Source organism: Leopardus geoffroyi, chromosome D2 (assembly GCF_018350155.1).
Source record: "Leopardus geoffroyi isolate Oge1 chromosome D2, O.geoffroyi_Oge1_pat1.0, whole genome shotgun sequence".
NCBI lineage: Eukaryota > Metazoa > Chordata > Mammalia > Carnivora > Felidae > Leopardus > Leopardus geoffroyi.
The window spans coordinates 30,871,028-30,894,674 of NC_059334.1; the positions used below are offsets into that span (position 1 = coordinate 30,871,028).

Consider the following 23,647-nt stretch of genomic DNA (forward strand, 5'->3'; position numbering starts at 1 on the left):
CCGTGTTCCCTGGCCGGGCCGTGTGGCCGGTGCCTGGCCAGCCTGCCCCCGGCCGCAGGATCTATGCTGGTTCAGAGGCCCCCCTTGAGCTCACGAGGACCAACGGGGACCAAGGGAAAGGGCTTCCCTTGGCATAGTGTCACTCACAGGAGACCTGGGAGGCTGCGAGCTCCGTACCAGCTCCACCCTAAATAGTACCTTCTTTTTGACCCAGATTCCACATCTCTTTTGAGAGGGGTTGTCCCACATATGATTCATGAACTTGAACCAGAGGAGAAAAGCCCTCTCTCCTCCGATGCTTGGGAGCTGGCTTGTCTTCCGTGTCCCTAGCCTGCTTCCTCCTTTGAGCTTCTGGGCTCTTTCTGGGCTTGGCGGGACTGTCCTGAAACATCTGGATTCTCAGATCGGTGTCCCTGTGCTGAACTGCACTTGGGGTCCGGAGGCAGGATGGCTGTGGAGTTGCAGAGAGCCGTGCCGTTTGTAGAAGCTTCTTCCTGTCCGGCTGGAAAACCTCAGCAACTTCGCTTGGGCTTGCCTTCCACAGACTAGGGGAACTGGTCTTTCCCAAGGGATGGGGGATGATTATAGGGAAGAGGGGTTGACTTGCAGTTAGTTATGAGACCTGACTCTTGGCTGTGTCTTTGAACCAGTCACTTTGCTTTTTGGAGCCTCAGTTTCTTCATCTGTGAAATAGGGCTTAAGAATGTCTCCCTCAAATGGATACAGAAGATGTGGTGGATACACACAATGGAATATTGTACTCAACCATCAAAAAGAATGAAGTCTTGCCATTTGCAACGACATGGTTGGAGCTAGTGTGTGACGTTAAGTGAAATAAGTCAGAGAAAGACAAATACCATGTGATGTCACTCATCTGAGGAATTTAAGAAACAGAATTTGATGAACATATGGGAGGGGGACAAAAGAGAGGGAAACAGACCATAAGAAACTCTTAATGATGGAGAACTGAGGGTTGATAGAGGGAGGTGGTGGGGGATGGGCTAGACGCGTGATGGGCGTTGAGGAGGGCGCTTGTTGGGATGAGCACTGGGCGTTGCATGTAAGTGATGAATCCCTGAAGTCTACCCCTGAAACCAATATTGTACCGTATGATAACTAAGTAGAATTTAAACTGAAATTTGGGGAAAAGAAAAAAAAAAAAGAATGTCTCCCTGATAGGGTTGCTTTGAAGGTTAAATGACATTCTTGGATATGAAAGTGCTCGTTATACCGTGAGCCATAATATAAGTCTAAAGTATTATTCTAGCATTTAGCATTCATTACATTCCTCTTTTGTGCCAGGCAACTGGGTGAGTTCCTTTCCCTAGGGAACTCACGTGTTTTATCAGAGGAGGTGGACACATCAGTAAACACCATGTAGGGTGAGGAATGTGAGAGTTGAAGTGTGTCCCAGATGCTCGAGTAGCAATGTAACGATTATTGATTATTGCACGGTCTTGCTCCCGCTCACCCATTCTCTCCCCGGCAGGCAGCCTGATCTCTCGGAGACACAAATCTCATTGCTGAATAGTCGTTGAAGTCATCCCAAGGCTCGCTGTGCTGTGGGATCAAGTCTAAGTTTGTTAACGTGCTTTATAAGATCCTGCACAGTTCAGCTCCTGACAGTTTTTCTAGTTGCCTCACTTTTTACACTGTGCTCGATCCATACTGAATTTATTTCTGTGCCTTGCACGAACCCCCCTCCCTTGCCTTTAGCCTACACACATGCCCTTGATTGTGCCTGGGTGCACGCTCCGACATCACGCCTCCGGGAAGCCTTCTCAGTAGCCTCCCTCAGTGCTCCTGTGGCCGCTCACACACACTTGTGTCGTGACTGCCTCTCCCCCTCCAGACTGTGGGTGCCGTGACAGCAAGGACTGCCGATCCGGTGCCAGCCTTGAGGCTAGAACAGAGTGTGTCTCCTCCTAGGGCCGGGATTCTGGCAATTTCTACTTTAGCTCTCTGTGGTTTCTGATTGCTCCGACCTGCATTGCTGTATCACAAAGGGGAAAGGAGAAAGTGGTTGCTGTAGAAGAGCTTGGGCGTGGGGGTGGGGGCAGGGTTGTCTCTGGCCGCAGAGGACACTGGGGGACTCCTGCCAATGTCCTGATTGTTCGTGAGGCAGGAGACAGGCAGGGCTTGGGGGAGCACAAGGCAGGGAGACCAGAGTGAGAAGAAGGCTGTCCAGGCCCAAAATATGCAGAAATGACCTAGGGCTGGGGACTCCATGTCCTTGAGTCAGGACGTTTCCAGCCACCCTGCAAAGTGAGCACGAGATGCCATTCTCAGAAACAAATAAGCATCAAGGTCTTTTCAGCCTCATTGGGTCATAAATCTTGTCTCTCCACCCACCGGAAGCCTTCTGTGTGCAAGGCTGCATGCAAGGCACTGGGAGGTCAAGGTGAATGGAGCAGACGCTGTAAAGGTGACAGGTGCAGAAAGCTAGGGTCCAGGCTATGCTCTGCAGAGAGATCAGTGCCGAGGGAGGGGTTCTCGCCAGTCCGAGGAACCCCAACATCTGCAGGAGGAGCTGAGATTTGATCTGCACCTGGAAGGGTAGGTAGGATTTAGATAGCTGGGAAGAGAAGAAAGGGCTTTGCAGTGGGAAAGCCCAGGGACCCACCAGGAATGGTGGAGGTGTTTAGGCCAGGGTTGAGAGAGCATGAAGCCACACCTGGAGTGTGTTGGGTGCCTTGGACGTGGGAGGACATTGCAAAGCTTTGAGCAAGAGAATGAACCAACCAGGGTTGCATTTTAAGAAGGTGGATGTGGCAGTGGCATACAGGATGGGTTGGGAGGGAGGGAGACTGAGGATGGAAAACCATTACGGTGAGTGACTGAGGAATCAGGCATGAGTCCAGACACATGGCTGTCAGGGCTTCGTATTGCCAAAGAGTCACCGAAAGAACGAATGGTGGGATAAGGCGACTTAGAGCTGAGCACATCAGAGGTGCCCGATAAATACTTTTTGAGGGAATAAATGGGAAGATACTATGAAGGAAGAACAACCAGTGACAGACGCTTCAAGGAGCGTGAGGTTGGGAGCTTTGTAACTTTGAGGAGAATGGGGAGCCCAGGAAGGGCAGCAGGTTGGGTCAGTACTTGGAAGGACTTGGACATATGGTCACATTGGCCCTGGCCCATGGGCATGGGAGCCTGTGGGTTGTCTCCATACCTTCTGGGGATGGTGGGGTTGAGGTCTCTCTGCTCTGGGCTTGCTGCCCCATGTCCTGAAGGATTCCAGCCCTTTGGCCTCTGTTTCCACCTACCTAGAAATCATGCCCAAGGAAACCCACCAGCACCACTGTCTCCCATCAACACCAACAGCTGATGTTTACTGGGCACCCTCTGTATTCTCAGAACACAGCACCTCCATTTCATCTGATCTTAAAACTCACGTCTGTGAGTGAGGCTCTATTTAGCATCTCAGTTTTTCAGTTGAGGAAATGGAAATTCACACAGCCGTTCAGTGATGGTGCTGGGATTTGAACCCTGTGTGGCTGGCTCTGGCACCCTCGTTCTTAATCTCTGTGACACTGCTATCCATTTGAGGACGAGCCAGCCACTTTTCACAGAGGGAAGGAGTCATGTGGAGGAAGACCTGGGGCTCAGTGCATTTGCAAGACTGCTCTGAGCAACATGGCTGATGGCGTTTGAATGACTTCCCATCATGTGGTCAGAGTTTGTGGGATCTGGATTGTCTTAGACAGGCGGGTACCTCAGCCTTGACCTCACTCTCCTTCCTTCTCATCCTCCCCCCAGATTGACAAGTATCTCTATGCCATGCGGCTCTCCGATGAAACTCTGATAGATATCATGACTCGGTTCAAGAAGGAGATGAAGAATGGCCTCTCCCGGGATTTTAATCCAACAGCCACAGTGAAGATGTTGCCAACGTTTGTAAGGTCTATTCCTGATGGTTCAGGTGAGTCTCTCACCCAGAGATTGGGCTGTGAGGGCTGAATTCTCTGTGAAGACATCCTTCCTACTTTTATTCATTTGTTCATTCATTTACTCCTTCACTCGGTCGTTCATTAATGAATTCATTCGTTCATTCCTCCGTCTGTTCTCCCATCCCTCCTCCATCCATCCGTTCATGCATCCATCCATCCATCTGTCCATCCATCCATCTAACATATGCCTACCTACCATGTGCCAGGCACTGGGGATACCGTGGTTGGACAAGGCTGGCCTGCCCTCGTTGGACTGACAGTCTAGTGGCTTATGATAGGAAGGCGTAGTGTATATGAATCTTACAGACGCTGTGTGGGTTGCTCTTATGTCTCTAGAACATGAAAGGCTCCAGAACAAATGAAGAGTTCGTTTTAGGAAAATCTCTTCATCAGGGCACCAAGACCTCCCTTCAGAGAAGTAGCAATCCCAGTGGCCAGGTGGGGAGATTCAAGTCCCCATCTAAAAAATTTTTCTAGATGCTAAATCAAGGGAGCCCCTGAAGCAGAGAAGTGTCGAGGGGAGATAGAATTGAAGGAAAAAATTCCCCTGTCAGTGTGCATCTGTGGGGTTCATGTCCCACAAGGGGGAGTTGGGAGCTCCCTGTGGATTGTCAGTACCAATTCCCCGGAGCAGTGGCCTTAACTCCTGCGCTTGGCAGAGTGGAGGCTGGGAGGGCACAGCTTGGCATGCTCGGTGGAGGCTGTTCTGTCTGGCAGGGGCGGGTGCTGGGCCTGGCCCAGCTTGGCACACCCATGGGAATCCTTCTCTGCGTGGTGTTCCGTGCTCTAGCCTGGGGCTTACCTCCTGCGTATGAGAGAGGGAGAGGGATTGTGGGGAAGTCAAGTTTCTCTGGGGGTTGTGAGTACACACCTTGAGACCATGGCCCTCACACACGCCTGCTGTTTCTGCCCTGCTCTGGAGGCGAATTTTTTTTTTTTAATGTTATTTTTTATTTTTGAAGGAGAGAGAGAGAGAGAGAGAGAGAGAGAGAGACACTGCGAGTGGGGGAGGGGCAGAGAGAGAGGGAGCCACAGAATCCGAAGCAAGCAGGCAGAAGCAGGCAGGCTCCGAGCTGTCAGCACAGAGCCTGACTCAGGGCTCGAACTCACAGACCGCGAGACCATGACCTGAGCCGAAGTCGGACGCTTAACTGACTGAGCCACCCAGGCGCCCCTGGAGGCGAATTGAAAGCCTCGATTTGGAGCCTCTAGTGCGCAGCCTGCAATGTGGATGTCAGGAAAGCTGCTGTTGCTGTTCACAAAGGACGGGCAGGTGCACAGCTTGTCGGAGCAGACTCGCCACAGTGGGAAAGGCCCCCTGTGCCTGCAGGGCTCTTTAGAAGTCCCGAATGAGATTCGGCTGCTGATGAAGGGCGGGTGCTCTGCTCTGTGGCCACAGGTGGGGCTTGCTTCCTGTACACATTGGCATTCGGATCTCTTGCGTTTCCTATTTGAATCTCATTCCACCTCCATCTTCTTGTTTTCCTTGAGGTATTGGTACCAGCAGTTTTGACCTTTAAATAATGACTGAAGAAATTCTGGTCCTCAGTAATGGGACTGTGGTAGGCCCTGGGTTTTGTTCTGATAGCTCCGGCTTTGTGGTTCGCTCCTGCTTTCTCCCAGCTCCGGATGGCACCCACATCTGGGAGCATTGAGCCTTTCCAGGGTTAGTGGAGTTCTGTGGGAGAGGCCTGGCTGTGCCTGCTTCCAGCTAAAAGAAGAGGGAGGGGAGGTAACGGGGGTGTGGGCAGTCCCCGAGGGCTGCTGCTCTGACTCTGCTTGGGAGAGCTCAGAAGGATACCTGATGCCCGCAGGGCACCTGATCCCATGTGACTGGCCCAGGGCTAACATATCCAAGGACCATATGTCATTCCAGGACCGAATGTCAGCAGGCAGTGCTCTCCCTCACCCTCTCAGAAACCATTTCCGGACTTGAGGGTCTTTAAAGGGTGATCCAGCTATGCTCGAGATCTAGCCGTTTGTCCCCATCAGCGACTTTTCAAAATAAGGCCCAGAATTCAGACTCGGGTGGGAAAAACACTGTGCAGGCCTCTCTCAGACACTCCTAACGGTTGCCAAGACGCTTAAGGCCCTGAGCAGTCCTGCAGGAAAGCAATCTGTTTCACCTGGCTTACCTGCCTTTCCCCCTCACCTTTGATCTTCTCTTCCGTATTTCATCTATCTTGAGACACTTTTTAATTTGAATGTCTCCGAAACCAGCGGTGCGTTGTGCTGTCGTTGCAACTTAGAAAGCATTATTGGTGGTGTTCATTCTTTCTTCGTGCTGCGTAAAACAATGATGCGTCTGACGGCAGTGTCCTAAGCGCGATGACACGTGTGGTAGGTAGTACGTCACGCGGGGGGACGCAGTCCTGGGGTTTGTTCTATGGGAACCAGCAGCCTGGGCCCCATACCTCCCTTTGAGTCTCTCTGTTCCCCAGTGTGGATGGGGCCAACTGTTTAGGGCCTCTGAGAAGTGCTAACCGAAGGACGAGGAGGTGAAACCAAAGTCCTGAGGGATGAGGCCCCCCTTCCTGTGCGGGGCCTGGGTCTGCCCATTTGCACTCAGCACCTCTCCCTGCCTCACCTGTCCAGCCCTGCCCCCACCCCTTGTCTTCTGGCTTCTGCTGGTGGCGGGCGGTCCTTCGAGCAGACCTGCAAGTCCTGGGCTGGCAGCCGTGCCTCTCCAGTCCCTGCCTGTGGCACTGCATGGCATTTTCCTCTTACAGGGATCCCGGTCAGATTAGGCCCCACACTAAGGACCTCGTCTTAACCTGATTACATCTGCAAAGACCTTGTTTCCAAATCAGGTCTCATTTCCGGGTCCCAAGGGTTAGGGCTTCGGTGTATCTCTTTGGAGGACACAGTGCAGCCCTAACACATCCTATAGCCTTTCTCCTTGTAACTGTATCTTATATTCATGGTTGGGCTCAGTTCATATGCCCCGGGGCCCACACTGCATTTGGAACGGACCCCACAGCCCCACACAGGCGTTGACATTGATGCCAAGGCCTCACGTACCTGACCCCAGTCCACTCCTTGCCCCTTTGTGACAGAAGTGCTCCGCTGTCACCTCCCTTGCAGTCCTTTATCAACCAAGAACCAGGAGGTCCCCTGGAGTAGCCAGAAAGCGGGTCTCCTGGATAGTAAACCACGGCGCTGTTCCCTTTTTAAATGTTAATCACTGCTTCATCTGTATAATTAGCCAGCGACAGAATTAGCGGTAATCCCAAACCACTGAGGGATAAATTGGACTCAGCGAGGTGGAGAGACACCCCTGCCTGTTCAGGGTGATGTGACTTCCAAGTCAAAGGGAGAAACAAACCTTTCCTTTTCCTGCTGACCTTGACCCTGGGGGACTGGACGCAGTGTCTCGAAACTCTGCTGATTTTTTGGAAATGTATCAGCACATTTTTATTATTTGTTTCTCCTTTGGACACTTTTTATGGGCAGTGGTTTTTCTTTAATTGCTCTTCAGTAACCTATACGTTAATTTTTTTTTTTTTTAAACCCTAAAGTGGCTTTCAGCTGCCGCGTATCCTTTCTGGAATAGAAAAGGTATGAATAATAAATAAAAGAAGGAAGATCCTGGGGCGCCTGGGTGGCTCAGTCGGTTGAGCGTCCGACTTCGGCTCAGGTCACGATCTCTCGGTCCGTGAGTTCGAGCCCCGCGTCAGGCTCTGGGCTGATGGCTCAGAGCCTGGAGCCCACTTCCGATTCTGTGTCTCCCTCTCTCTCTGCCCCTCCCCCGTTCATGCTCTGTCTTTCTCTGTCTCAAAAATAAACATAAACATTAAAAAAAAAAATTTTTTTTTTTTTTAAAAGAAGGAAGATATTGTTGGAGCCTTTTTACTTTGGTGACTTAGCTAAACAGAAGTCCCTTTTCAGAGCTGCCAGTCCCGGGGATAGCTGGCCCTCTGTGTCTAGCTTCCCTCAGAAGACCTGGCTCACTCTGTGTCTCGTTCATGAAACCTCCCCTTTTTCTCTTCTTATTTATTAGTAAGGATACTGGAAAAAATACCAATTTGATTACAAGGCTTTTGAGGGTAAATTGAATTGAATATATTTCCCTCTTTCTGCCTCCTGGTTCCAAGCAGGCTCTTTACCCAAAGGATAAGTTAGAAAATCTTTGATTTGTGGTGTGTTCACAGTTAATTTTTTGGACCCCCAGGTATACATAGGACTACTCTCTGGTCAAAGGAAAGAAGATACTCTCTCTGTTCCCATGGCATTTGGGCCGTTGCTTAGCTTTCTGTCTCTGTTCCCTTCTCTGGAAAGAGGATTGGATCATCTCGGAAACTCTCTCCCTCTGTGAAATCTGCATGTGTAGCATTCTGGTGGGTTTTCGATAAAGGTGTAGAACTCCCATCAAGTAGCTGGATTGCAGACCAGGAGGGAAAACCCTTGTATCTCACATACAGGCTCAATTTGTTCGGCAGGGCAAAGGTGGGCATTTCATGAAGATGGGGTTTCTGTTTGCCCTGTTCTCCATCCAGTGCAGGCCTGGGCTCGAGAGAGACATCTGTCCCCATGTTTGTTTCCCATGATGTGCGGGGAATAATGGCAGTCATTATAAAGTGGAGAGTTGCCAGGGGACCCTTCAGATGCTTTGTTTAATGAGCCTTCTCTGGAAGAGTGGTTCTCCTGGGTTCAGTGGGAATGGGAAGTGTGGGAAAAAGTTGCAGGTAGGAGGGAGCAGGGGCAGGAAGGAAGGTTGAGGCCAAAGATTTGAAGAGGTAGCTGGAGTGAAGCCCGGTGCTATAAAAAGAAGCTGAACTGGAGCACCTGGGTGGCTCAGTCTGTTAAGCGTCCGACTTCGGCTCCGGTCATGATCTCACAGTTCCTGGGTTCGAGTCCCGCGTCTGGCTCTGTGCTGACAGCTCAGAGCCTGGAGCCTGCTTCGGATTCTGTGTCTCCCTCTCTCTCGGCCCCTCTCTCACTCATGTGGGTGCGCGCACTCTCTCTCTCTCTCTCTCAAAAATAGAAAATAAACATTAAAAAAAAAAAAAAAAGAAAAGAAGCTGAACTTGAAATTAAAGAGGGGGAGAAGTCCAGAACACTGGATTAATCTCTGGCTCTGCTGCTCACTATCTGTCTGCCCTTCGAGGAGTCAACTTCTTTAAGCCTCCTGTTTCCTCATCTGTAAAATGGGCACGATAAGCCTCCTTTCCCTGCCTCACAGGGCTGTGGAGGATCAAGTGGAAATGCTTTGGAAACTGCAAACCACCATGAGCCTTAACAGTGGGTCCTCGTCCTCCTTAACACGGTTGCCATCTCCTAAGTAACTTTGTAAGAGTTCTTTGGGAAGGCCCTTCCCAGCTGATGCCGTCTTTCTGGGGTGTCTTTTGTCTGGCAGAGAACAGGACCAAACAGACATGCATTTGACCCAGGCAGTTCTTTTGAACTAGCAGCAAACGCTGGTGGCCTGCTGTGTGCAACACTTAGCACTGGGGGAAGGAAGTTAGCCTGTTCAGTATTGCCCTTGGCTTCAAGTTGCTGATCATCCAACTGAGGAAGATAAGACATATACACGTAAAAAATAACGGGCGTCAAATATATTTGCAAGTATATGAGCCGCCGAGGAAAGGGAGGGGCTCTGGCCTTGCCAGAGGGGTAACCGCGAGCAGGTCGTTCAGCTGGATGGGTTGGAGCTTCCTTCTCCATCCACCGAGAAGATGAGTTAATATTTGTCCCGTGTCGCCTGAGCTGCAAATATGATGTACAGAAGGAGGTGCCAGCTGCCATTTGTTTCAGCGATCATAAACACACCCTGGAACCGGGGTCATGCTCAGGGAAGGATCGGGAACTGCACTGGGCTTGACAATGACCCCTTGTAAGCTGCCTTCAGAGAAAGGCCACCCCCCCCCCCCCCCCCACCACCGAATCTGTCGACTCCCGCTTGCAGGTGTGCGGAGTGTCCAGTATTGAGTGTTGTCTTGACATCTCAAGGCCACCTTTTCTGGTTGCCGTCTCTGACCTTAACCTCCTTGGGCCCTGTTGACCTGTGCTTGTTAAAAAAAAGGAGCCGTGGAGAGCTGGGGTGGACAGACCACCGCGGGAGGCTGGGATGGGGCAGAGCTGCAGAAGTGGGGCCCAGCCCTATGCGCCCTAAGACCAGATTCCTCCCGGATTATCTTATCGGCAGCGAGGTCATTTTCACTTATCCTGCTTGAAAAGCTTCAGGTCTGGGTCCTGCAGAGCTGCTGCCTGAAACCTGACCCCTTCCTGCATCAGGGGCTCAGAGCTCTTACTTGCTGTGTTGACACTGACACCAATAAACAGGAGCCCACCCCCCCCCCCCACAGACACCTGGAACTTGAGCGCAAGAACCTGCTTTCACGTAGGCCTCTGAGTCAGCTGAAAATGAGACTTTTGACCAGGCCAGCGACCGAAAAATTGGTCATGCTATTTCTTTTTGTAAGTTACGATGTAAAAATCCGTGTAAGAACAAAGCAGAACAAAACCAAAAGCTGCAAGGAGTCATGGATGTTGAGGAACCCCAGCAAGAAAGGTAGCCGTTCTTACCGTGCTAAAGCCTCACTCCACTGTCGTCAGCCGTGGGGATCCTCGTCCACGAGGTCTGTCCAGCAGGCGGTTTGAACCAATGGTTATGAATCTGAGCTTTGGATTCACGTCCTGGCTCTGCCGCTTACCGGCTGGGTGCTTGGGCTAATCGCCTAACCCCTCCCAGCCTTTACTTGCTTACCTGCAAAATGGGGATATCACAGCAGTACCCACCGCATACGCTTGAGGGAGTTTAAAATATGCATATGGAGCACTTAACACCTGGAGTGCGGAAAGGCTCGATGCATGTTAACTGAGGGTCAAATAAAGTACTTTCGATATTCTAGTGATTCATCCTCCAGGGAGGAGCTACCTCATGGTGGAGCCAGTTTTTTTTAACTGGGTAGCAGTGAGCACCATGGGGGTTAGGGTTCTGATGGGAGCTGTAAGACAACTCTATAAACAGGGGCACCTGGCTGGTTCAGTAGGTAGAGCGCGTGACTCTTGATCTCGGGGTTGTAAGTTCGAGCCCCACGGTGGGTGTAGAAATTACTTAAAAATAAAACCTTAAAAAAAAAAAGAAGAAGCAAAGGAAATTGTAAACTGATTTGAACAACCCACAAAGTCAGGGTAGAATTCCCTACAAATCTGTGACCCTCTACTTCCCACATTCTCCCTTGGGACCTGCTTTTGGACCATAGAAGCTGCCTTTGGACCATAGAAGCAGTTTAAGACCAGTGGCATCGTGTGGTATATTCACATTATGGACTATAATTCAGTCATAGAAAGGGATGAGGTGCTGATACCTGCCTCAACACAAGTCATGTGTAGTAGGTGAAAGCAGCATCCACCAGAGACCACCTGTTGATATGAAATGTCCAGAGTAGGGACATCTGTAGAGGCAGACAGCAGATTCATGGTTGTTGGTGGATAAGACGGGTTGGCAGGAAGTGGAGAGTGACTGCTCGTGGGTACAGAGTTTGTTTTGGGGATGCTGAAAATGTTCTAAAATTAGATGGTGGTGATGGTTGCACAACCCTGTAAATATACTAAAAACCACTGAATTCTACACTTTAAAACGGGCGACTTGTAAAGAACTGGAATGAAAACAAAAACTTAAAAAAAAAAGAAAATGGATGAATTGTATGATATAGACGAATAATTCTCCGTAATTCTGTTATTTAAGAAACCAGCCAACCGGTGGCGCATCACTGCTTTGTGCTTAATGAGCAATAAGCAGGGGTGCCTTGAGTGAATGAATGAATGAATGGATGGATGACTGGGCCACCAACCCCCATGATCAAGCAGCTACCAAGCATTTATTGACCTCCCCTGGGTGCCATGGATAGACGCACAGAAGCCCAGGTTTTTCCCTCCAGGAACTTGGAAGGGTAAGAATGGTGAAAATTCAACCATTTGGTTTGTTCATTGACTCCTTTCCCACCCGCATTAGTCCAAGTATTTGTTGAGCTCTTACCGTGTGTCACACACCGTTCTACGTTCCAGAAATAGAGCAGTGTGTCAGCTTACAGGTTGGTGGAATCAGATACGAACGTGCATCAAATACAATCTTTTTTTTTTTTTTAACTATTATCTTAAAAAATAAAGTAAAAAACCCCAAGGGACCCAGAATAGCCAAAACAATCTTGAAAAAGAACCAAGTTGGAGGACTTTTACTTCCAGGTTTCAGATTTTACTACAAAGCCACGTTAATCACAACACCGTGGTACTGACACAGGATAATAGATCAGTGGATCAGAATCGAGAGTTCAGTATGTCATTTATGTCTCAAAATTGGGGGAAAAAAAAGAACTGAGAGTTCAGAAACCCTTTTTTGGTCTCTTGATCTTTGACAAAGGTGCCAAGACTGTTTAATGAAGGAAAGAACAATCTTTTCAGCAAATGGCACTGGGACAACTGGATATCCACATGTTAAAGAAGTAGCTTGGATCCCTACCTCACACTATAGAGAAAAATCAACTCAAAATGGGTCAAATCCCTACATTTAAGAGCTGAAACTGTAAAACTCTTAGCAGTAGACCTAGTTGCGAATCTCTGTGACCCTGGATTTGGCAGTGGCTTCTCAGATATGACCACAAAAGCACAACCAACAAAAGAAAATAGATACGTTGTACTTTGTTAAAAGGAACAACTTTAATGCTTCATAAGTCACCATCAAAAAAGTGAAAAGACAACCCACAGAATGAGAGAACATAGTTACAAGTCATGTATCTGATAGGTGCTCACGTCTAGAACATGAAGAACTCTTACAACTCAACACTTAAAAGACAACCCAAGTTTTCAAACAAGCCAGGGGATCTGAATAGACATTTCTCCAAAGAAGGTGAAAAATGGCCAAGAAGCACCTGACAAAAGGTGCTCATTGTCATTAGCCAGAGACATGCAAGTCAAAATAAAATAAGATGATAATTAGTATTGAGGAGGTAGAGAAATTGGAAACACCACGTATCACTGGTGGGATGGAAGCTGGTGGACCTGCTTCAGAAACCAGTGATGGTTCCTCAGAAAGTTAAACATTTGACAGAGCAACCCTTCTTCTAGGTGTATACCCAAAGGAGATAAAGACAGGGCCACACAAGAACTCGTGCAGAAATATTCATGGCGGTGTTATTTGTGATAGCCAAAAGGTAGAAACAACCCCATCAACAGACAAATGGGTAAATGAAATGAGGTACATCCATACGGTGGATTATTATTTGGCCATGTGACAACATGATGAACCTTAGAAATGTTTTGCTAAGTGTAAGAGGCTGGTCACAAGAGGCCACCTACTACGGGGATTCCATTCACAGGAACTGTCCAGAAAAGACAAATCTGTGGAGACGGAGTATAGATTAATGGTTGTTTAGGACAATGGGGAGAGAGGGGCTTGCTTGAGAAGCAGTAAAGGATTTTCTTTTTGAGGTGATGAAAGCATTCTAAAACTGGTTTGTGGCAATGGTCGTATAACTGGATATACTAAAAAACATTGAAAGGGAGCCTGGGTGGCTCAGTCGGTTAAGTGTCCAACTTCAGCTCAGGTCATGACCTTGCATTTTGTGAGTTCAAGCCCCACATCAGGCTTTGTGCTGGCAGCTCAGAGCCTGGAGCCTACTTGAGATTCGGTGTCTCCCTCTCTGCTCCTCCCTTGCTCATTCTCTGTCTTAAAAATAAACATTAAAAAAAATAAAAACCATTGAATTGCATACTTTAAGTGGGTGAATTGTAAGGTGATTTATATCTCCATAGTGCTGTTACCTAAAAATGGAGTATTATGGATGCTTCCCTAGGAAAATGAGATCCCAAGCAGCCTTGTATTTATACTGCTATAGGATTGAGACTTTAGGGGACCAGTGGGGCTCAGGATGGCAGGGGTGGCTGTCCCCCCTGGTGTAATATACATTAGGACAGTGGGGATCAGTAATAAAATTAACAGATTTTAACCGATATTTTGGAAGCGTGTGTGAGAATTACTAATGAGAAACAGGGTAGAGAAAGTTAGATGGTGGCTTAATGGTTTGTGACCCTTCCCATGCCACCTCCCTTGCTGCTGTCTGGTGGCCTCAGTGCACAGTCTTATCATCTGTAAGACAGGCACACACCAGTTACTGCACACATTGGACCTGAGGGATGTAACTATATCAAGCCAGTTACTCTTAAGTGATGAAGAGGGACTTCTGCTAAAAACATTCCCTGGGTAGAAACAATACAAATGTCCACTGCCAGGTGAATGGATAAACAAATGTAGCTACATACAATGGAATGTCAGCCTCAGAAAGGCAGGAAACTCTGACACCTGTTACAAAATGAACCTTTGAGACACTATGCAGAGCGAAATAAGCTGGACACAAAAGGACAAGTATCGTGTGATTCCACTTCTGTGAGATCTTTAGACGAGGCAGATCTGTAGTGACAGAAGGTAGAGAGGTGGTGACCAGGGGCTAGGGGATGGGGAGTGGGGAGTGACTGTTTAATGGTTCTAGAGCTTCAGGACCCTGTTAGGGGTGATGAAAAGTTTTGGAGATGGATGGAGGTGATGGTTGCACAACGTTGTATTTAATGCCACTTAAGGATGGTTGCAGTGGTAAATTTTATGCTGCGTATATTTTACCACAATTAAAAAAAAAAAATCCCCCAGAGGAATAAGTGGAGGTGTGAACTCCATAACGTGGAAGGAACTCAAGGCATGGGGTGGACCTCAGATGTGGGGTTTTCTCTGAGTTGAAATGCTGTTTTTATTTTTTTTTTTAATTAAAAAAATTCTTTTTAAGTTTATTTTGAGAGAGAGAGAGAGAGAGAGAGAGAGAGAGAGAGAGAGGGAGAGAATCCCAAGCCCCGTGCTGACAGCGCGGAGCCTGACGTGGGGCTCGAACTCATGAACCATGACATGAGCTGAAGTCGGATGCTTAACCGACTGAGCCACCCAGGCGCCCCATGTTTTTATTTTTATTTTATAGGTAACAGTGCTGTCTGGGAGGAAGGATAGGGAATTAGAGAAGCTGGAGCGAGGCTTTGTACAGAGCTCAGCACTTGCGTTCCTCTGCGTGGAGCTGGCCTGCTGCATGCCAGGCTGGGAGGGTTTCCCTGGCCCACTTTCCAGCCAGGGCAGTGGTTGGATGAGGTTTGCATGGGGGATGCAGACCCTGTCGAGAAGCTGGCAAAAGTGCGGGGTCTTCCTGTGACGTGAACCTGATGCGATACCTGTTGTCTCCCTAAACAGAAAAGGGAGATTTCATTGCCCTGGATCTTGGCGGGTCTTCCTTTCGAATTCTGAGGGTGCAAGTGAATCATGAGCAAAACCAGAATGTTCACATGGAGTCCGAGATTTATGACACCCCGGAGAACATCGTGCACGGCAGTGGAAGCCAGGTGGGTCCCCGCTCCCTTCCCATCAGCTCCAGTGCGCTCCCATGCAGGAGCCAGACCCCCAAGCATTGGTATCTGAGTTCCTGGAAGGAGTCCCTTGTAGATTCACGTGGAGAGGGGCTCTTGGGTGGAAGGGTGTGACCACCTAAAGAGAGTCCACCATCTGGGTAAACTGGTGGCTGGGAGAGGGTCACTGGGACTTGCACGGTGTGGAAGGTGTGAGGAGGGAGCCCGGCAGCTCTGTGGGTAAATGTGTTCATTCTCTAAGGATCCTGGGGTTGGCTCCCCAGCGCAGGTTTAGCAGGGCCCGTGGGTGAAAACGCCCCTTCTTCCAAGGCATTGGCCTCCTCACCCAGCTCACCAGGGGCCCAGGCCTCCCCGGGTGTGGCTGTCACCTTGTGCGGCAGCAGGCATTTGAGTTCATGGCCCCAGGGCTAGTCAGGGGCTCCTGGCTACCGGATTTAATAGCCTCCTAAAGAGCCCTTGGTACAGAATGTCACCACCCCCTTCCCTCACATTTGATACCTGAGGCCCCTCCTTTTCATGGGGCCCCCCCGGGAAGGGCTGCCTTCCTTAGCTGGCAAAGGGGCTGTGGGCATGATCAGAAGGGCCCGTTCCCCTTGTCCCGTCTGTCTGGTTGTGGTGAGTGGTGGGGCCTAGCTCACCGAGGACCCCGTGGTCACGGTTTTCTGTCTTTCGGTGCCCCGTTAGCCTGTTCCCGGGAGCCGCTCCTGCCGTGGGCCTGTAGATATACTGGCTCCTGCAGCCTGTTGCTTGCCTTCTGAGTCATGGCTGCTGCCCGGGATATGTATTCAGAGCTTGCCAAATATTTGCTTTAGGAAGGGTGTGTTCACGTCAAGGTTCATGACTAAGTTCTCCAGAAAACCCATTTGTTCTGAGCTGGACTTTGAGATGAGACCCAGGAGCCTTCTCCTCTTGACTCCTCTTGACCGTGTTGTTTCTGAATTAACGCGGGTGGGTCCTAGAGCAAGCTGCCTGCCGGTTTTTTTTGTTGTGTTTTATTTTTGGTCTGAGAGAAAAGGGCTAATCCCAGCCATTGACCTGCTCCTGGGGGTTTGGGGTCAGAGCTTGTCCGACCGTGTCAGGGAGAGCATTGAAGAAGACGCCAGAAGAGATGAACCGCTGCTCAGCCGGCCACTGAAATGAGTGTATCACTCACCGGATGGCCGTGCCTGGAGGTTCCCCTGCCCGTGCCTCCCCTACTAGGCCGCACAAACTGGCCCATTCGTCCGAGGTGGGCCTGAGGGCTGCCAGCTGCTGGGTCCCTGAACCCCGCCCAGTGGCTGCTCATTATTCCTTTGTGCAGGTGGCCCGCAGCCCCACCTTGGGTCCTGCTCTTTGCGCTTGGCGACAAGCACCCACCTCTTACTGTCTGTTCCCCACGTCCCGGGGTCGAGCCGCATCTGCTTGGTGTCCTCACCATCAGGACTCTCTCCCTGGGCCAAGACATTCCTGGTGCTGTGTGACTTCACCTTTGAGGAGCAGGGCTTGTCAAGAGGGTGCCCACTGGCTATATTCACTTGTCCAGTGACTTCCTTCTTCCGGCGCCCGCAGGACCTCCTCTCTCCCAGCCTCTGTGTCTGTCTTCTCAGCTCCAGGATCACTTTGTTTCCTGCTGTCTGTCTCTTCCTCTTCCCCTTTCAAATGGTCTGCAAAGAAAAGGTGACGAGGATGGTGATAATGGTGGTAACGGTCGTGTGTTCTTACAGCAATACTTCCGTGATGCTCGTTAGGTCCACATCCCTGCTGTAAGCACTTTGCGTGGAGTGACTCCTTTAGCCATCGCAGTGACCCTCTGGGGCAGATGTCATCTCCCCATTGTACAGATGAGAAAACTGAGGCTCAGATGTTAAGTGACCAGCCCCTTGGGTCACACAGCTCATAAGTGATAGAGCTGAGGTCTGCACCCAGGCAGTCCGGCTCCAGATGTTTCTGTTTTAGCAACGTGGAACACCCTCAGGCTGGGTCTTGTCTTTATTGTCTTTATCGAGAGTTTTTGATGGTGAGGAAACGTGAGGGCTGTGGGCAAGGAGGAGGGCCCAGGGAATGAAGAAGAAGGTTGGCAGTTGAGAATAGGGATGAAACAGGAAATTCTCCTCCAGAAGTTTGGTTTGAAGTTAGAAATAAGTATTATTAGTGGCCCATTTTTCTGAGATCTCTGACCATCCTGGAGGGTGGAGGCCAGGAGCCCCACTGTGCCCGGACTCACAGTCTGTGAACAGTCCTAAATTCGTGGGGCTGTGATCCCACATTCTGTAATGTGCAGGAATTTAAATAGAGTTTTACACTTTTATCTAGAATAATAGTAAACTTATAGAAAAGTTTTAAGATAAGCACAAAGAGCTCCCCTATATGCCCTCATCCAGATTTGCTTTATCTTTTTCTCCCCCTGCTCTCCACGCGCGCGCACACACACACACACACACACACACACACACACACACACACACGGTATCCCAAAGGCTCAGTTCAGCTTTTAAGCTTTATTAAGTCTGGAAGCATAAATGCAGCCTTTCTTAAAACATCACTTAGCTTTGGGAATTTTGAATGATAAATGTTTAAATTCTTGTTTTAGTCATTGTTTGCCATTTTCAACTGGAGAAACTGAATTTCCGTGTGGGGATTTTTAAAATCATGATCATGTTGTTAGGAGGGGGAAAATAGTGCTTTTTAGACCCTGAAATTTTGAGCCCAGCGAGGCCGGGTAACTTCCCCGCCTGGTTGGTCACAAGCATACTTAGTGTGGCGGTGGCTTCCTGTCTCTTTGAGCAGGCTTGTGGCTCCTGGAACTGTGGGCGTTTCACAACCGCGGCGTTTCCTTCTCGACAGAGCCCTTGGGGGTGGCTGTGTTCCGTTTGGATCTGGGAGCTGGTTACAGCGCCTCCCCCGTGCGAATCTGTTCCTGCAGCCTGCGTTCTCCCTGCTCCTTCCTGCCTGCAGCCTGCCTTCCTCTCACCCAGCCCTCTCGGTTGAAGGCCACAGGGGGGCCTGGAGCTTGTGACAGCCGATGACGCGGGGCTTGCTGACGGACTTAGGAATGGGTTTATATTACTTGGAAATGTAGGTCGCAGGAAGCTTAGCCGGGCTTCTCCAGGGAAGGTGGTCATGTGTCTCTTTAGTCGGACTCACTGGCTGCAGCCATCGTCTGAGTAATAGTGACTCAGGGACAGAGGCTCCTAGATCAGAATCGGCAGGTTTTCCTTCACGCTGGCAGGAAAGTCAGAATTTAGAGCTAGGTCGGGAGCATCTGGGGGAAGTTGGGGAATAGGAATAATGACTTCTGGCCCCCTCTCAAGGATGTCCCTGCAAGGAAAGCCTTTGGGAAGATAGCCTTGTCTGGGTACACGGGCTGGGGTTGCTTCCTGTGACTATGTGGTTAGCTCTGCCAACACTGCCTTCTTCTGGCCTTCTAGAAGCTCTGTAGCTGTGTCAATCCTGTACATGAGGGAGGTCCTAGTGTAATAACAGCCATGTGAAAAAGACAGAGGGTGACCTAGACTGTGACATGGTGCCCCAAAGAGCGTATGTATACTTTGATTACATTAATGAAGGTATGGAGCTAAGGAAAAGGGAGGTTGTTCATTCCACTAAGCTTTCCTGTGTTCAGAACACATATGAAACATTATATTCAATTCTGGATGCATTGCATTTTATTTATTTATTGTTTTAAAGCTTATTCATTTAGTGTGTGTGTGTGTGTGTGTGTGTGAGTGAGAGAGAGAGAGAGGGAGCAGGGGAGGGGCAGAGAGAGAGAGAGAGAGAGAGAGAATTCCAAGCAGGCTCTACACTATCAGTGTGCCCGACATGGGTTTCAAACTCTTGAACCGTGAGATCATGACCTGAGCTGAAATCAAGAGTTGGATGCTTGACCAACTGAGCCACCCAGCCACCCTGATTCTGGATACATTTGAGACAAGGGGAGGTATTTGATCCTAAAAGGTTGGCTTAGGAAGTGAGCCTTCCATCATGGACAGTATTCATACAGAGGCTAGGGAAACAGCGTTCTGTGTTCTTTCCAGTGGATTCTAAGATGCGTGTGTTTACCCCGGGCAATGTGTTGTGGAGCAGACAAACTAAAACTAAAATCCACTGAACAAATTGTGGTGTGTTCATACCACAGAATCCTATGCAGCAGTGAGAGCGAATGGTCTCTAAAGGCACACCTCAGCCCGGACGATTCTCTGACACATAATGTCAAGTGAAAGAACATGTCCTTGTTGCATTTATGTGTGACAGAAAAACAGCACAACGAATCCAGAGTGCTGGAAGTCAGAGTGGCTGCCGACTGCCCTTGTGGGGTTAGGTGGTGGGGTGGTGGCAGTGACCGCAGGGGACGTGAGGGAGGTGTCTGGGTGCTGGTGACACAGGCGGGCGAACCTTTGAGAATCCGTGAACTCTGCGCCTAAAGGATGTGTGCGCTTTTCCACGTGTGCGTATCACGCTTCAGGAAAGAGTAAAAGTATGACCGTCTGAAGATTGCTGAATCGCTCAGGTGGGCTAGAGGCTGTGACCCTCCCGTAGCGCTGGGAATTTTCACAGACGGCGGGAGATAGGGATACAGATACAGGGAAGGGGCCGGAAAATGCCCCACCTGGGAGGGGGCCATGGAGACCACTGCCTGTGTCTTCTGGAGGGTAAGGTGATTTCCTCTTATTTTAAAATTTCTTCAGCGCCCAGTTAGGCAGACCATGACCGCCCACGGGCCGGTCCCGATGAAAGGATTTGAACCACTTCCTGAGCTGTGCTGGCCCGCAGGGAGGTCTCCTTGTAAGGGACTCTTTCTCTAGCCTTCACAGCCAGTGCGGCTTTCCCAGAGGGGCGCTCTTTTCCCTCTTGCAGAGGGAATTGTTTACCTCTTTCCCTGAAATGCCCAGTCCCCTGTCCCCTGTCCCCGTCCTGACTGCTCTTGCGCTTTCTTTAGCTTTTTGATCACGTCGCCGAGTGCCTGGGAGACTTCATGGAGAAAAAGAAAATCAAGGACAAGAAATTACCTGTGGGATTCACGTTTTCCTTCCCTTGTCGGCAGTCCAAAATAGACGAGGTAAGGACACGCTGGGACTGGCGGGCCCCACAGAAGCCCTAAAGAGGGAAAGCTGATGAGCCCTTCGGCCCGATTCTTTTTCCCTTTTGCTCACCAGATGGCCTGCATGTCTCGTATTTTTCTTAAATAGAAACATTTGTAGGAGTTAACGTGAGGTCACCATCTTGTGTTTATCCGTCAATTACTTAAGTTATTTACATACTTCTAGAGACGAATCATGGCGTTTGTGGCCATTAGGTAAGGAGAGACATTTGTGAAGCTCAAGCAAGTGAAGGAAAGGAAGGTAGGTTTGGTGACAGTGAGAGAGGCTGCCGAGCCTTCTGTCAGAGATGTACCGCGTGGTGTTTACCTGGAGGCCATCCTGGTTCCGGGGAATCTGGTCAGGATCCCACGCCTCGGGCCCAGGGCCGCCTCTCCACAGCTTCTGCCAGTGCCTGGCTCCAGCCCCAGAGACGCTGTTGGTTCCCCTTCTGACCTCCAGGTGGATCGTTGCACCCCCTTGCTGTCCATTCATTCATTCATTCATTCATTCATTCACCTGTTTAGTAAGGAAGGACTCCGGCATAACTCCGTGGCCCCATTGTACCTCAGCACACTGCCGGGATACAAAATAAGTAGATGCGACCTTGTGCCTTTTCTTCATGGAGAGACAAAACACACACACAGGCAACCTGTGAACAGACTCCTATAACAGGGACCCCGATAGTTGACATTCCGGAGGGGCCATCGGGTACCAGGCTCCGTCCTGAGGCGCATGTCACAGTTAACACACGTGATCTTCAGACACCCCGTGAGTGAAGTGCTTACGGTTCCCGGTTTACAGATTGAGGAAACTGAGGCGTGGAGGGATTAGGAACCTGCCCACGACCACCCGGCCAGGAGGGAGCAGAGCCCAGACCAGCTGTGGGCAGAGCTAGCTGTGGGGAGCCACTGGTGTGGCTCCAGAGCCTGTGCAGGATGGTAACATTGTGGTGCCCTCCGCACTCCTGGGCAGCTCCCCTGTGCCTCTTTATCAGTAGGGTCAGTGCCCTGTCCTGGGCACCGCGTCATGCTCCTGGAGCCCTTCCGTCTGTCTGATTTGTGTAATTATGTCACGTTAGAGCGAGAAGGGGCTTGAGAGCTCAGTAGGCCAAGTCCCTCCTTCCTCAGATGGGAAAGGAAGCCTCCCAAGGTCACAGGTCTTATTAATGGCAGATCTAGGACCAGAATCCCTGGGCACTCCCTCACCTAGTCCCTGCTCCCCCGACCTCTCCCCCCAGTTAAAGACCTCGAAACACTGCTGTCCTCCTGTCTCCAAAAGGACCGCGGTGGCCACTCTAGACTCTGGTATCTGGCCCTGCGACACCTCCAAGGTGTTCATGTCACTTTCGCTTCTAGGGTGTCTTCCCAAACCTTTCTCAAAGCCTATTGTTGGTACTAAGTTTCCCTTTGCTTCTGAGAGTGGAGACGTGACAGTCACGCCCCCTGGGCAGAGACAGTGTTGACATCCCCTCCCACCATGAGAGGTGGGGGACGGCTTCAGAAGCGACTCATTTGCTTGCTCCTTTGTTCACCGGTGGCTATTGACCAAGTGCTATCCCCATGCGGGGCTAGGCCCTGGGAGAGAACGGGGAGCAGATGGGCTCTGCCCCCCAGAAGGTGCAACCTTCCTGGGAAGAAGGCATGGCAGAAGGGGGAGAGAATGTCCTCAGAGCAGGAGAGCCCCCCAGAGCAGGGCAGATAGCCCGGTAGAGGGGCTTTGCAGGCAGAGGAGCTAGAGGCAGGGCCCCCACCCACAGGCCTTGACCCCCATCCGGGGAGGGCTTCCTAGGCCGGGCCATGCTGCCTGCCAAGAAGCCGGTGGACCGCAGACTAATTAGCCATCCAGGGGGCCTGTGCCCACTCCTCAGGGATGCCTGGAATCTTCAAGATTGTCCAGATCTAGACCAGCTGCCTTGTCCCACAGGTGAGCAAAGTGACTCTCAGAGGAATTCGGGGAGCTGCCCACAAGGAAACGGGCAGAGGTGTGAGAATAGGACTCGCCTGCTGATTTCTAGCCCCGCATTCCTTCCACAACATTCTCGGAGGCCTCTTGGGGGTTGGGATTGAGGGGAAGAAAGCAGTGTCCAGGGATTTTTGGAATGCCTGGCTTAGCAGCAGGCCGCTGCCGAGCAGAGAACCATAAACTCTCCCAAACACACACCCTTCTGTGCGCCTTACAGGCCGCGTGGCTTTCGCCGTGAGCCGGGGCAGCCCGTGTATGGGCAAACTCCCATCCCAGCCCCCAGGGGCCCACGGGACCTGAGCAGTAACAAGTCTTCCCAGCCCTGCCGCGTGTATGGCAGCTTTCTCCTTTCAGAGAACAACACTCAAGTATAACAAGTATTCTTTTGTTCAGTATCTTGGATTAAAAAGAATACGAGAGCAATACGTAAAGCTATCGAAACAATATGAAGGTACAAAGTAAAAAGTAAAATTCTGACCCTTCCCCATTCCCAAGTGAATGACCGCTGGCTGTCTCTCCTTTTTGATGTCTCTCCATTAATCCACAAGCACAAATGGATCGTATTGTATTGCTGCTCCCAAACGGGGGTTAAAGTCCCAAGTCGGGGACGAGGCATACATCGTATTTAGTCGCTATTCCCCTGCAATCTCTAGGACCTGGCTTTAGAAGTTCAGTGGCCAAGGATTATCTTGGCATTTTGTTTTCCTGCCCAACTTGGCTCTGCCTCTCTTTCCCTGGGGCTGTGGAAGCCGGGACCTGGCTTGCAGGTGGGGAGGGGTGATCAGGCAATGACGGGATTTCTCTTGTTCTCTTTTTAAATGGAGTCTGGCTGAACCGCTTGTCCTCTCTGGGCCTCTGCTTTGTCACTTGTCTTGAGCAGCCTCCCCGGGGACCTGGGGGTTCTGGAGGCCTCCCGGCCCTCGTCCAACCCCCATCTGCTCTCCTTTGCAGGCCATCCTGATCACCTGGACAAAGAAATTTAAAGCGAGTGGAGTGGAGGGAATGGATGTGGTGAAGCTGCTTAACAAAGCCATCAAAAAGCGCGGGGTAACTTTCGGGGCCGCCTGGAGGTGGGGGAGTGTGGGGAGAAGTCTGTGATCTAAAACAGACCAGGCCCTTCCGCGGGGCAGGAGTGCACGGCCTGAGGCATCACGTGGGTGTCTCGAAGACCCAGGCAGATGAACGGTGGGGGTCCACGGCCCCAAAGGTTGGGGTGGCTCAAAGCAGGGGTCTCCGAAGTGCCGCCCGAAGGAGCCAGGCCCTTGGGCGGGGGGAGCG

General features: G+C 50.5%; 1 protein-coding gene across 2 annotated transcripts in view; it reads left to right on the forward strand.

The window, feature by feature from the left end:
- HK1 (hexokinase 1) overlaps positions 1-23,647 on the forward strand; it is a 124,617-nt gene that overhangs the window by 70,965 nt on the left and 30,005 nt on the right. For both annotated transcript variants that reach the window (XM_045437646.1, XM_045437645.1), the window contains 4 exons: positions 3,763-3,925; positions 15,178-15,326; positions 20,266-20,385; positions 23,321-23,416. In XM_045437646.1, the coding sequence (XP_045293602.1) occupies positions 3,763-3,925; positions 15,178-15,326; positions 20,266-20,385; positions 23,321-23,416 (528 nt within the window). The remainder of the gene's footprint in view (positions 1-3,762; positions 3,926-15,177; positions 15,327-20,265; positions 20,386-23,320; positions 23,417-23,647) is intronic.